We start from the raw sequence: 16,085 nt of genomic DNA on the forward strand, positions 1-16,085 counted from the left end.
TAAAGAACTACACATACTACTCCCAGTCCCAACATATTCTTATTCAAAAACCTCCGACTTAGTAAATGATTGCTTGAATAGCTATTAACTTAATCACTAATTTAAAATTTTTGATAAAAGTATACAAGATTTTATAGTCACTAAGTATATAACTTGCACTGCTGATACAGATCACTTAAATTTTGAAGAAAAAAAAAAAAAGTAAAACACTTACCACAGTGGGGTTACCACTGCTGATCAACTGGCTGACTTCATGAAAAATGCTTTTGCAGTCAATTGATTTGTCTAATGATCCCCGTTTCACTATCACCGCTACTGCTAAGAGAATCTGCTCCCGAACATACTTCTGAAGGCTGTAAACAACATAGCAAAAATAATTTGCAAATAATTCTGAACATAAACTCTCAATAAAATTTTAAACACGTTTATTTTTCAAACATTTTGTGTGAATTCATAAGGGAAAGCTGACAGCTCTACAGAAGTCAACTAAGTGTTAAGAATGGAAGATAAATTATTGTTGAAATGATCTTCTGCTGCTACCCTGGGAAACAAAAGGATAACCCAGACTTTATGCAAAATCCCAGATGTTCAGACGTATGTTTTCTATACTTACTTAGGCCTTTGTAAGACATAGGTTAGAAGGAATGTTCGCAGTGACTCAATGCTAGTTTTTTCCAAGAGAATCCATTCTCTTACAACTGCTTCCATTATCGCTGTAGCAGCTTGAAAAAGGACATAGTCCACTTTACTAGTTTCTGTGGGGAAAAACAAAGGAAACTTGAGCATCAGTAGACGAATACATATGTAGCTTCTATGCACTTCCAACAAAAAAATTAATGGATTTTACTATTATGTATTATTGAATGGAATTTTGTCACTATGAAAACAAAGAATTCACAACTCAAAAGGGGGAAAAAATAATCAATAACCCAATTATCAAATTGTCTGGTATTAATAAAGTATATTAAAAGGGGAAGAAAAGTTGGCTGCCCAAGGAGACTGGCCAAAGATCAGGAATAAGAATGCTAACACAACTGTGGAACAAAAAAAAAGATTATATATTTAGTCCCAATACATTAAGATATGACTAATTTGACAGGCATGCCAGAACTGGAGTCCTCTATCATTTGTGTGCTTGCCTTTAGAACCAACAGTGCATAACATTACATATATTTTATGGATGGTAATGAGGAGCAAGTCCACTTACACCTAAAGATGACATCTGTGTTTAATTATCAAAGCAAAAGGTTTACATACTGGTGTATTCAAGGTTTTCTGCATCATGTTCAAGCTTCCATATTTATCTCAAGGTAATCAAAATATAACTTCCAATCACAGCGTAGGAATAATTAGCCCTTATTATCTGAATATCTAATTGCTTTGTATATAGATGCACTAAAGAAAGTAGAAAAAGATGTTACATAGAAAGGTAACAGTTTCTGTGACTATGATAAAGTATGATTTAAAGAGAAACCCCAGAATCTGAATTTAATTTATATGATGATAGAATGCTACAAAGACTTTTTTTTTTGTTCTTTTCCTTTTAAAATTTTTAATTTAGAAAGAACAGGTAGCATATCAGTAGCATGTTTTCCACAGAGCTCAGAATGTGTTGAAACACAGAAAGAACATTCAAAAAGGGTGTAGCTACATGGTGGCAAAAGCATAAAATACGAAGTGGTGAAATAAAATTCCCAAACAAGAAGTGGAGTTTGAGCTATGGCGAGCAACTTGCAAGGACTAGGAAAAACTTGGTTTGTTTAAAAAAACCTTGGTCACAAGATGATGGGCTTTAAATGACTACAAAACAGACCTTTTTTCCCTGATTATAAACATACAAGTTTATAATACACATTTCCTTTATATGCAAGTTCTATATTCAAGATAATGGCTAATTTGCTTAAATATTAAGTAATTTAATCAGCCTTCAAATCTAAACCCTACACAGCTACACACAAATCAAAATAAACCACCTTGAAATCTACTTAGCTTAATTTGGAAAAACTAAGGAACCACTTAATTGAAGATTAATGTGTATGTCTAACACACATAAAAATGAGCCAAATTATTCCTGCATGGGATTTTAGTTCTGACATTTCTTAACTGCTGGATCTTTGGCTTTTCAAACTGTACAAAGCTCACATAAAAAAAGAATGCTATTAAGAAAAGGAAAGGATGGAATTTCTCCTTTGCATCAAGTACCACAGGTGCACAGCTGCAATCCTTAACAGCACAGACCTCCAGCATGCAGTGTGAGCTTGTAACTAATCCAAGTACCCTTATCCTCTACATGAAGTTGCTAAAGAAAGGCAGGACAAGTTTTGCCAGCTTTTAACAGCTATAAGCTTATAGCAGAAGAACGTAAGAGCCTCATGCTTCTTGGGTTGAACTCCAGGTTTTTAAACAAACTGAATGGTAGTGACTGTTCCCCTTTTTCTTTACACTCATCATTTCCATTGCCCTCCCTGTATCACTCATACACCTTTCCTTCCACAAACACAATCAACATCCTTGCTATCTTTCTCTACCTCCATTCAAGCTCCTGTCATGACCATTTTTTTTTCCTGTTTCTTTTTAAAGCAATCTATTCTTATGCTCTGGTTGCTGCCCATCCTTACCGGCAAACATTACTTCAGTACACTTCAACTCTTTCATTCTTCATTACAAACAGCTTGTGTCCCTTCCCTGGTTCCTGATTTTATAATTCCTGTGCCTCCCTTCTCAAATCCCAAGGCTTAACTAGCTGTTCTTTCTGTCCAGACGGTACAAACATTTACTCAAGAAGCACAAAGTTTTGGGGAAAAGTCTCTCAGTTCCAGGTCTCAGCATCACAATAACCTACGCTGCCAGGAAAAACCTGCCCCATGCGGTCCCAGAGGAAACCTGAATCTATTAAATCCATTTAGGAACTTGGCTGCATGTAGTTACATCGTACAGCTTTAGAGCTGCCAGAAATAAAATCAAGAAGGGCACCAATAAGCTTCACCCTCCACCAAAAAGCACCCCTCATCAAAATCAAAACTGATGTTCATATTCTAGGCTGCAGAAGAACAGCACCATGCCAGTTATCAAAACAGCCACAGCTATATGCTTAACTTCATTTATTAGAACTTACCCAAAATGTGTTTGCAAACAGCAAATGGTGATTTTGATTTTCTAAATGATAAGAATATGTGCTCAGCATGTTGGCGTTGCTCATTATTGACCATGGAAGGTGGTGCCTGAAAGAAAAAAAAAAGTTATTCAAGCACTAAAACCCCATCCTGATTGTAAATATATATGAACAATGTCATGAACTTACAGATATTTGCCTTGTTAAACATCAAACCCAAGTATCTCTTGGTAAAACTGCCTGCTCTTTCTCTGTCATGGCCTCTTCTTATATACCACTGTATTTATATCATGTGCACTTAAGTGTGAATACTGAGACTTCAGGCAGAGAGTGAATAAATGTTAAGTATTGTGTTCCTAATAATGCTTCTGATGAAAAATAAAAAGGAGATCTAAATTCAACCCCCTCCTTTTTCTACTCAAAAAATATCACTGCACACCACTAAACGCTACTACACACACTCAGTTACAGAAATAAAGCACTATTTTTTCTTTAGTTCTAAATTTGTTTTAAAATACTGAATTGTACAATAAATTCAAGGGATTAAAAAATGACTACGGATACGGTCTAAAATAAAGTATTGGCAGTAACATACTACCCTCTAGTGTTTAACGTTAGAAGTGACATCCTAACGACTGAGCAAAGGCTCTGATTGAAGAGAGCAGTCAACCCATTTGAGGATGGCTATGGCAGTTCCCCACCGCCACAGCCCCTTATATACCCAGCCCCTTACATCACGGGCACCTTGGCTGCTCAGGTAACACCTGCTGCTCCACTGCTGCTTAAAACCAGCTCCATGGTGGTTTCTATCTGAAAATCAACAACAGGTAAAGCATGAAACTAGCATAGCAACCTGGACTACTGTGAGGTGGGGTATCACCTATGGAGCACAGATGAGACCTAACCACCAGTGTTACACCCTCACCTCATCAAGCAACCCCCAAGATCCCCTACCGCTACCCCAACAAGGTAAAACCAACCCTGCAAAAATGCCAGCAGCTCACACCACCACACTGCTCTCCACTTTTGCCACTAATATTCTCCGGTATCTGATATCTGGGTTTTATCTGAACAAGCACACGGCACAAAATACTCTTACAGGGGACTGATACCGCAAGGCAGCATAGGCTGAACTGATGCACCTTTGAGAAAGGAACGTGCACATGTAGAAAGATTGCATACAAACTGCAGAGCCGGGTCAAGGTGACAATGTAGGTTATTGAACTTGAGCTGAACTTCCAAACTCCAAATTCCAGTCCTGACCCTAGCAATTTGCAGAGAATGTGTGCGTATCAGGTATCTTTTGGGTTTGATTTATATCCACTGCTTTGGGAATAAAAGCACAAAGAGCTTAGCATAAAGACCAAGATTTTAACTTAAGTGAAATATTTTCCAGTAAATAAAACATATCAAAACAGATGTAATTCTTTCATCCTTGACAAAAGACAAGATGACAAAAGATTCAAATATGAGCAAATAACACTACAGATTTAAAACTCAATAATTTGAGTAAATGAAGCAAGGAAAAGCAGGCTGCTGATCCTTGGATCAAAGGGGTCCTAATAAACAATTGTGCTCCTTCTTATACAGCAAATTTCTGACTCTCACAAACTCTCCTGTGCAGGTACCACGAATGCCTGTGAAGGGAGTAAAATAAGTAGCAGAGGAAGGTGGCTGCAAAAAAGCCTTGTGGATACAGAATAAGTGCTCTGTCCCTTCACAAACCTGCTCTGCTCTATAGCCAGTTTGAGGATAGGATCTCCCTGGACAGTGATGTGAATGTATGCAGAACAGCTCTTACCAGCTCTGGGGATAAGATCACAGTGTTTGTCCATGTTCCCTTCTGGGCAGGCAGCAGCTCATGTTAGGTTGCACACATGCATACGTGTAGACAGCCGCATGCCCTCAGTTCATGTCTGTCTTCCACGTGCTCAGAGCAGCGTCTCAAGTGCTAAGTCAGCTGGTTGCAGGCAGATGCATGCACAGAAAAGTTTTCAGATATCTGGGGTATTACGCACTGCTGAACAACCGACACAACAGTAAGCTCCATGGCAGCACCTTAGTCCTTCCAGGACACCGAGCTTCAGTGAACTCCAACCCAATGCAGAAATCTGAACTTTAATAACTTTTAAAGCAAATGTAAACTTCTAAAGAAACAGCCTTACCAAACTGGGGCATGTGACACCTCTGTGATAAAACCTCAATGCTCCTGCATGCAGCCAGCCATCAGCAGGAGCTGTTCCTAACCACCCATGCTTTCAGCAATCTGAAGGACAGTACTTCTTGTGGACTGCAGCTACATTGACTGCAACAGAACCCACTGTACTGAATGCCAGGAGAATATTTGGAGCAGCTTATCAAAAATACAGGAATGACCTATGCAGCAGCAGCTTGACATGCACTTCAGTACTACTGCAAATAAACCAAACCAAACAAACAAGCAGTCCCTGCTTTTTTTGCCCCCATTGTATGGGCAAGTATTCATGCAAACACACGGAGGGCCAGACTGGGGAAGTGACCACGGAAAAGCATCCCACCAAAGGCAGGCTGTTTTCATCTCGATCGGTTCCCCAGTCTGGTTCACCATAAACCAGCACAGCGTAGGACATAATAGCTGGTGATTGGCGCTATTACCATTTAAAGTTCTTTTAATCTACAGCCTCTGTTGGTGTGCAATGCCATGGGAATACTCTGAAGTCTCAAGGAACACACAGCTTTAGTCAACTAAGTTTTGCAAGAACTTAGAATAAAATTTCTTGAGACAAGTGACTTATTTTAGTAAGTTTCTGCTACTAAAAGGAGAGGTCCCACTCCTTTCTGGCTCTCAACTGCACAGTCTCATCACCTCCTTGCATTACCCCTTCTATCAATCAGCCCACAAAAAGACAAGGGGGGTGTGGGGGGATGACACGCCACAAAGGGAATGAACACTCTTTTTATTACTTTAATAAGCATCAGGAAGTCAGACAAGTGCCAGAGCAATGATGGAGAGAAAAGCAGTGCAGTGACATTGCCCTTTCAGCAGTACAGACCTTGCAGCTCACAGCTCTGCAGTCCCGTGAAGCCTCACTAATCACAGCCACATCAGAAGGAATTCTTTGAGTGTGACAAAGCATTACATCTTGCAAGTCCGGGGTAATTTATAGTCACATTCTTAGAGCAAATCAGGGCTACCTGATCTTCAACTAATTTTGCCTTAACAAAGCATATTTGAGTTTGTCATATAGAGATTGTATTTATTTTCAGTGTTCTGTAATACTTAAGGGCATCTTCAGGAACAGCATCAGCAAACTCTAGCACCATTACAAAAAGACAGAATTCAAGATTAATGGGAAATATCCCCTTTATGCTTACAATAACTAGAAAAGAGACTTCCAACTTTACATTATTTTAACTCTTCTACTTTTCTGAAGGCTGATTACAGAAGGCCTTTCGCACCTTTGAAAAGCGCACAGCACATCATATTCCTGTAATAATTCTAAAAATCACGATAATTTAATAATGACTTATGTGCTTAAACTCAAAACTGTTCGGAGCAGAGAACTACAACAGGTAAGCTTTAAACCGTACTTTAAAACCACCAGAGGGAGCTTAAAGCCCAGAGTCTACTGCCTTCACCTCACCCAAACAGTAGTTACCCGTACACTGAAAATCCAGCAATTTAAGGCTCTAAGGAAGGCCCGGCACATACGTATTCTGTGTACTAATTTCATATTACAAGGACCCTCGCTTAGGTGATCCCGAGTGCCCGGGAAGCCAGTGCCCAGCATCCCCTGGGCACAACAGGCTTAGAAACATACCTCAAGTACCCGTCATGCTTGGAAAGTCCCCTAAAAATACCTACACATTCACTGATTTCTTTCCAATTGTCTCCTTCAAACTCTTCTCTACAATCGATCTTACAGGGCATTAAAAAACAGTATGTTAATGACCAGTCTTTCCTTTCTGTACTGTCTGATGTTGCTGCTAACACCCATCTACTCTGTCTTACAAGTTAACTACAAAAAGTACTCCAAGACAATGATACTCTCCTGGTTTTAGCATAGCAAGATACTGCCCCGTAAGAATAGAGTCCGTACATAACACAGTATTATAGATAAAATTACATCCTTTCAGCTACAAAGGCTGTCTGGATACAGAACAGGAACAGCAACAGCAGTGCTTACTGATCAGATCCAGTAAAACTACTTGACTCCAATGGCAATTATTCACACAAGGGAAAGAGCAACTGAAAAAAAGACTAGAAAATCTGGCAGACTAGCACTAACACTTTCAGGACCACTGGACTTATCTGAAAGCCTGGACAATTAATAAGAAACTAATGTAGCCCACTCCCTTTCCTGTCAACCAGTTTATAAAAAAACAGTCAAAAACCAAAAAACCCAACCAATACCATATTTTGTTCTGCTTCTGTTCATCTGCTATCACTAGTCTGAACAAAACAAAAAACACGAAAAAAATAAAAAGTGAGAAAAATTAAGGTAAGTTATTTGATGACAAAATTATTACAAAGCCAATAAGCATATGTCAGAAGATCTAAATCCTGCATGAGCTTACAGAAATCCTACAATTTCTCTTCAAGCCATCAACAGTAAATGAGGCGGGGGGGGGAGAAATATCTTTTAAAAGAGCACAAACTCTAAACTTCAGGAGGAACTAAGAGCCTGTGAAGTGAAAAGTAGAAAACATCTTTAACATCTCACACCTTCACAGTCAGAAAAGAGGACTGAGAAAAAAAAAACAAGAGCTGGACATTAAGGATCTCCATTATCATGGTAAACACACTACTGAGTCCTCAGCAGTTAGCATCTTTCTAATATTTTGGGATACAGGCAGATAGACACAGTTTGAAGAAATGTTGGTACAGCTTAGCCAAACAGAAAAGCTGTCCAAATCATAGGTACAAACAGATTTTTCTGGTGCAGTGTAAGCGTGCTCCAGCTTTACGAAGATCGAATACACAAAGAATGACTACAGCTCCTTCTGTACATAAAGACCATTCTGCCAGGAGCAAGTCCCTTGGTCTGCATCTGAGACACAGGCAAGCCTTTCGAAAGTTGGGCACTGATCTTCAGTGGTAGAAAGAGAGAGAGTAGGCTTTTATATCCTTGATTGGATTCTCAATAGTTTCCTTGCACAGACTCACATATCACCCTGCATTTGGTTTTTCACTTTCTGTACATTAAATAAACCCCAACAGTAAAATCAGCCCACTCTCAGGAGATAACCCATCTCAGCTTACATGGGTGTTACAGCAATAAGACAATTCTTTTGGAAGGACAGAAACTGTCATGTAAAACTAATCCCAAGTCAGGTTTTGCCTTCTGTTTTGTTGACTGACTGGATACCAAGCAAAAATTAATTCCAAATCAAAAATAAGAATAAGTACAGTTTATTATATTACAATGAAGGAAAATAGCATACAACATGATAAAAGGAAACTGTACTAGTTATTATGCACAATATGATAAAAGAGCAATAGAGGCAAAGCATGAAGTCATTACCACAAAGCGTTGCAGAGAGGCTAAGAAAAGGATACATCACTAATTACCACCTTAACGCTATCCAGGCCCACACTGCAGCTGGGAAGCCCCATTGCAGGTGGTACCAGGAGTCTCTCAGTAACTGAGAAAACCCCTATGCAATGCGTCCACCTGTAGGTGAGGCTTCTGGTGCAGTCCCAGAGCTCGCCCACCTTTATACTCAGTGGAAAATAAAAATAGTTCACGCATTTAGTGTACGTAAACTTTTAAGTTTAGGCTAAGTGCAGGCGTGTACTCTCTCATGATTTGTAAGGTTCACACACACCAGAGACATTGTCCAGATACCCAAGTGTGGTGGAGTTACCATCCTGACACAGCTATGCACAGTATTTATTGTGTGGATGGTTCTGCTCACATCATGCTTGTCCAGGGGGCTCAGGACAAACACCACCTGCTCATTACAGTTGTCCTTGAGCTCCCTGTCCAAGTTAAACAATTCCTAATTAAAGACAAAGATTTTTTCATAAGCAGCAATCAATTTAATAAATTTCCACCATACTTTCCTTGACTATTAGACCAGATATTTTACAAAAATCTAGTAACTTCCATGTAGTTATCTTTTCCTTCCAGTGTGGAACCTGATAAAAATAAAACCGGATTCACCTTCATCAGAAATAAAAGTTTCTCCTCAATGTGTTCGAGGTCAGCACAGCTCCTTTAAAAACTCCTTCTCCCCTTTCTTACTACTATGAGAATGTTACAAGAAGCTCCATCACCCCTCTTCCTACTAACAAAACAGGAGGTGCAACAACATTGTTTGTAAGAACTGTTTACCTCTGGCAATCTTAGTATAAGCGATCCACTGATCTGAAAAATGCAGAAGTCACAAACACAGACTAACAATATTAAACCCTCCAAACAGCATGGGTTCCTCAACAGTCACAAGAGTACTGGTAGGATTTTAACTAGCTTTCCCATTCTTCCTGCCTGAAACCATCCCTGCGTCCCTGTAACCATTCTTTTGTACCATGGGAAGATAAAAGAAGAGCACCTGATACAGCAACATCATTTAACTCCCTAAGTTTATATATTGCTACTTACTTTTTTCCTCTCCAAAATAACCCATCTTTGTTTTTTCCTTATATAACACAGATTTCTCATTTCTAACTTTGATCATCTTTTTTTCTGCTCCTCCCTTTGTGGTACACCATCAAAGTGTTATCATATTATTCACTGATGCTACAAGAAAGGACAGCACAACTGGTAACAATTAAAAGGCTAAAAATTTGGCATACATTACTTAGGCAGAAACTGATTAACACAAACAGATAATAGAAATAATTTAAAATCTTAATTCACAGTGACACTTAGAACAGGAAAGAGGCAGATATGAGAAAGGGTTAGACCAAATGTCATTTGGAAAATACACACATGACTAGGCAACATCTGGTGAAGGTACACATGGGAAAAATAAGGGGCTTCAGGTATTTGTTTTGTTTTAAATAGAAGTAGTAGTTAGATGCAGATGAAGGATATGAAGCTACACATACGTATTCAGAACCACACGCTTTGTACAAGCATTTCCTACCTCAGTAAAAATACATAATTATGACTTGTCTATTGTCTTCATTGCTTGGCACCCTTCATCCTGACATGAGAAAGGTAGCAAACGGGTTGCAAACATCACATGCTCTCTTCATAAGACTGAAGTTGAAGTCACCATGTATTTGCCAATAACAGGCTGAAGAAATTACACCATATCCATATTTGAAGTGGTGTCTGCTTTTTTAGCTCCTTCCCCTTATTTCTGGCAGCACTTTCTGCTTTAAAAAAAAAGTATTCCCCCTCCTCCCAGGTAATTCTGTTTAGGCAGTTTCATGTTGATCGTACAAAATACAACATTTTTTGATCATATACTAGATGTGACATTATTTTCTTAATGACAGAAGATGTCAGAGAATATTACTTATTGGTCACTTGTGGAGAGTAACAGTTTCTTACAATAAAAAACTTCTAACATTCAAGAGACAAGATTATTGTTAAAATCAATAATGGAATAGTTTTTTATTTAAGTATGATTTAGTTAACCAGGCTGCACTGTTACCTATGCACCATACTTTTGCTAAGAAACATCCTGGCCATGATTGCGTATAAACATAATTAAGGATGGGATGAAGGGCTTTCATTCCTTGCAGTCAGAAAAAGCTGGCTAGAAACAAATCCTGATTTTTCATAGACTTGCTATGGCAAGAGAGCACTGAATACAACCAAGTTCAGCATCTTTCTACAATTACACTGGGGGAAATCTGCAAATTAGCACATCACAAAGAACAGTCACACACTCCTCCAGACTTTGCTGCTTAAGGGAACATAGAGTGCACCAGTGTGTTTTAAGCTGACGCCCACAGTATTCCCACCTACAAAAAAGGTCCCCTATGAACAGTACAGCCTAAACACTAGTAGGATTATGGAAATGCAAACATGCCTACTAAGAGAATTTTCTTGGGTTTTAAAAAAAGAAAAGATTAAATTGCTTGTACCTGCTACTACTAAAGCCAAGAAGGAACTATCTTGCCACAGGCAATGTTTATGCCTGCAAGTAAATTACTTTACAAACTTGACAAGGGCAGAAACAAAAGCTTGAGATTTCTGCTCAAGCGTGTGACTTCATAAAAGTCACCACAAACTCTCCAAAATGAGCTTCCCTAAATATCTAGGGGAATCCTGCCTTCCCTGAAGTCAAGAGGTAAAACCAAAACTGTTCCTGAACTCTGGTCGGTCTGTGGGCGGTTATCGGCTTATGAAAAACCAATTAAACATGTCAGTTGTTCTTCAGAAGGGTGTCTATAGACTCTGTGCTGCAGAGAGCCTGGAAGCCTAACAGAGACAAGAATAAGAAACCGAATCTCTGTCAATATACAAGGATAAGCAAAAGCCACCAGAAACTGCAATGGCACAGCTGGGTCTGGACCTTGCTGACAGCCACCATCAGGCAAGACACGCACAGAGAAGCGAGGAATAAAGGAAGCCCAGATGGCTTGCCAACATGTCCCAGCAGGCAGGGAAGCCAAGTAACAGTGAGGCATATGCAAAGGAGAAAGATCATGAGTGAACTCGAGAAGCATGTGCAGGGGAACATCATGTGATGGCGGTAATGTAGCTGAGAGGCATGGGCAAAAATAGAAGGAGAAAGAGGGGAAAAAAAGGGGGATAACAACCCCAAACATAAGGACAGTAATTTTTAACTAGTGCACATACCGCATTTAGACAGCTAAATACATTATTCAATTCATGTAAGCAATTGTTATAGCTGCAGTGTACCTCAACAGTCAAAAGTAATGACATTTTTAACTTAATGTGCTCTTCTAAGATGCTCAAAACCCCCTTAAAAGAGATTTCTGTATCTTAAATAACAAAAAACCCCATAAGAAAATTATACCCCATCACAGTTCTGCTACATAGGTGAGTTATACAAAAGTATCAGATTCTTAGAATAAGATTTGAAGCTTCACTCTACCAAAGTCACGTCAAGCAATGTGCCCTGCAACTGCATTACCCTGACTTCTGTGGAGTCAAGCCATAATGGGTTTTTCATCCCAGTTTTACCAGTAACACTTTTCAAGTGTTTTAAGTAACATTTTTCCTACAGTATATCACAGCACACTCACTAACTGTCACTTGCCTTATTAAAATAGCTAATCAGAGAGACTAAATACAGCGAAGTCAGACACAGAGAACTGGACATTAGCCACATTTTTGTTCTTGGCTATTCACCCTTACTTCTCTAGCAGTTGCAGATACCCAACAACACAAGGATGTCTGACCCTCTCATCAAGCAGATGCCACCAGCAAACTATTCAAGCTACATGAAGATGCACAGCTCTGCAGCGATCAGCAACTGCTTCACAAGTGGATCAGACATGCCTGCCTCAGGCACCAGGCCAGAAGGCAGTTTAGACAACTGGTATAGACAGCAGCTTCTGCTGTCCAGTTCAGATCTGCTGTTAAAAAACTGCCAGAGCCTTGAATAATATCTAAGTTACTACAGAAAACCTAGCTAGCATAATAAACAATCTCAACTATGTTCCAGTTACTTCCTTTGCACTTGCCTTTTAGAGTAATCATTTAAATCTACAGCAGTAACTCATCTTCCAATTTAAGAGATACTCAAGACTATTTTTGAAGATTGGTAAGACACAATAGATGGCTTCTGACCAGACATGCAGTAGAGACAACATGCTGGAGATTTAAGACTTCCTGAACAAAAAGTTGGGTTTGTTTTTTTTTTTAAATCCTTTCCCAAAAGTAATTATTTGAATTATTTAAACCCCAGAGTGCCCAGTATTTTTCAGTATATATTTGGAACAAATGCGTGACTGCTGGAGGAATTACCTCCTACACATCTACGCCTACTGATCTACTCACAGTCTTGCTTTCATGCAGAGACTTAATGATAGGGGAAAAAAAACATTTTTTTTCTTCATATCAGATTTTGCTTTGTATTTTGGAACTGAAGTACTTTATTAAGTCTTTTACAAGTAAAACAGGAGATAAATTGTGGTTTGTCATAAGATCTATTATCAGTTTTGAAATGGTCTTTAAATATAAGATACTATATATATACATTAATTGACTAGAGAGCCAAAGTAAATCATTACCATCAATATCAAAATGTTTCTGAGATAAGACTTCCTCTCAAAGATAAGCAACAAGAACTGCTGAGATTTTACTTCTCTGCTAACAATGTGATCTTCAAATATGGATTATTATAGGTTCTCCACTGAAATTACCATTCATATACGTGCACAACACTTTTCAGATACATGATCTGTGGTAACCAGACTGCAGAGGAACTGCTTCCACTGTTCATGTCTGCTCCTTAGCATCCAAATAGGTACCCAACACCTGCTGCTTAAAGAAGAGTGGGTAGGACTTGAAAGGCAAAAGGGAGGATGGCAGAATGGAGTCTGTTCGAGGAAGCAGGACCATAGAAGAGGAAGAAAAAAGAATAAAGGATGATGAAGGTATAGCCCTCAGGTAGCTGTGGCAGGGCACTGACAAACAGATGTCTGTAGTTGGTCTATGTACCTATGTGAGCTGTTCATCCACTATCAGCTCTGACTGTTGTCAGTCTCCTCACAGGATTCATTTAGGACTTTCTTTTGACCACTGTGCTCATTACTCAACAAGAAAATCCACAAATTCAAGGAAACAGTATATTGACTCATGCCAACCTTCTGGAAGCATTAGGTGAACAGGATCAGCCCAGACTCCATCCACCCCATGGAGGATTACTCCAACAGAACTTGGAGAAATGACTGAATTCTGCATGGGAAATTCTGCATATCCCAAGAGTTACAAGTTTAAACTTGTCATTGCTGGACCAAACTCACAGAGCCCCATATACAGTAATCACAAAAGCAGCACACAGAATTATCACAGACTTTACATACACTATAATCAAAATCTGGTTTTCTTTTAAAATCTTAATGCTTTCTTTATAATTTCTGCATCAAGAAATATGTTTCAAATTGGATTCAAGAAAATTCAGTGTAAACTTAAATAGTCTTTCAATTCTGTAAATTTAGATAATGAAAACCAGGATACAGTGTAACACAGCAGTGAAGGCAAAATGCTTTACACCTATTTGTTACTCTTTCCTCTGTAACTGAAGTTAGGACATTGGTGGAAGCACACTGACATCAGGCAAGTCTGACAAACGCCCTATAATGGATACTCAGTTCATGGTAGTCTGGCTGTGGACAGAGGATGAATGCCGACATGAGTTTACGGTTCAAACCCTTAAATTAAATGCTATTTATTTCCTAATCTCCACATTCACCATCTTAACATTTCAAAGCACAAGCAAGGTCTGACCCACTGTTCTGTTTAGCAAAGTAATTTCCCTAAAACACCTGGCTGGTGGCAATGGGCAAATCCACACTGAGTCCCCTTGAAGTTAGTACGATCCTACAAAGCAACAAGTAGTCAACCCACACAGACCAGAGAAAGCTCAGTCGAGACAGAACAAATGCAACTCAGTATGGAAGAGAAGGACAAAGGTAAGAACACTGTAACTACACAGTGCAGTTATGGAAATCTTCACTGTTCCAAATCTTTTGTAACCCATTTAATGTTAACAAGTAAAGCCAGCTTGCTTTGACTTCAGCACGAGTCACTGCAGTAGCACAGGACCCTAAAAATATGTTACTAAAGGATACAAGAACTCATAAAAGTGCCCTTACTACAACTGCACTCACACTAGCCTGAAGTCTTGCTCTCCTACTTCCTTCCTCTGATGGTCTCCTGGAGCTGGAGTGAACTTGGCCTCCAAATCCTGTGGCAAGGAGAAGGAGAGCTGGTGGAAACGGAACCAAAGTTTTCTCTCGGCTCCCACCAACAACAGATGCTTCTCTCTTTCCCCTGCAAGGAGGCACAGGTTGGAACTAGATGATCTTTAAGGTTCCTTCCAACACAAACCATTCTATAATTCTATGATGATAAACGGGTCCCAAGTTCAGGCCTTGAGGCTATCATCCTAGAAGGTAGGAAGGAGTCTCAGCCCAAACACACACCACTGCCTCCACTGCAGAGTGGACTATCCCCATGACAGGTCCTGGTTCTCCAGCAAGAGACAGGACACAAGCCCATTCACAGCCCCTGAAATCCTAATTGCACCTTGATCATAAGAGTCAAGTAGCTTAACTCTGTATTACCCATTTTTGTACGTGTAAGGCAGTATTAGACACAGCTTAACAAAAAATGCCAGGATTGTTGACAGTGAATTTCAAGACAAAGTTTTAACTAAAGAAAGAACTGTTGTGACCCCTCTTCTACTAGACAGCAGATCATAATAACGCTGGTAATGGCAACACTCATTTTCCAAATTCCCCAAGTTGAGATGTACATGATATATAACCTATTTATCAGGCTCACTGTACGTCAAGTATGGTCAGCAACTGCCCTCATCCTGCAAGAGTCTTATTGTCCACATGTGAAGAAGTGTCTTATAATATGTATTTTTTCCTGTTGTCCAATTTCAAACTACACTTACTGAAAGAACAGCTATAACCACCCACTGCTGCAAGGGTGGGATTATTTTTACTCACATGTAGCCTTCTACAGTAAGCATGTGCAGATAGGGTAGGGCACCACAGGGGTAACAGGACATCACATGGGTAACCGCCCTCCACCTCACACACACACCCCAACACAAAAACTAAAACTCATCACTCTGTGCAAGACAAACTGAAATAGTGATGCATTTTGGTTTCTGGGAGTTTTAGGCTTTGCCTCCTATCACAAAAGCATTCCCTCCCAACAAACTAATGAAGAAAGGCAGGCATGCAGGACAGCCAGCTTCCCTGCCAAAATTCAAGTTTTAATACTTCCTCCTCTATCAATCTTGCTAAAATTTCAAAATCCTTTTGTGCCATCATAGTTATTTAGAATTAATTTATTAAAAGCAAGATAAGGGAGTTTTTAAAGTT

The 16,085-nt window shown here is 39.3% G+C and overlaps 1 protein-coding gene across 1 annotated transcript in view; it reads right to left on the minus strand.

The window, feature by feature from the left end:
* XPO4 (exportin 4) overlaps nt 1–16,085 on the minus strand; it is an 81,921-nt gene that overhangs the window by 53,877 nt on the left and 11,959 nt on the right. Inside the window, exons 2-4 of the mRNA XM_080374604.1 lie at nt 3,116–3,221; nt 614–755; nt 215–353 (exon numbers count right to left, since the gene is read on the minus strand). Coding sequence (XP_080230730.1) covers nt 215–353; nt 614–755; nt 3,116–3,221 — 387 coding nt within the window. The remainder of the gene's footprint in view (nt 1–214; nt 354–613; nt 756–3,115; nt 3,222–16,085) is intronic.

This window comes from Falco punctatus, assembly GCF_963210335.1.
Source record: "Falco punctatus genome assembly, chromosome: 2".
NCBI lineage: Eukaryota > Metazoa > Chordata > Aves > Falconiformes > Falconidae > Falco > Falco punctatus.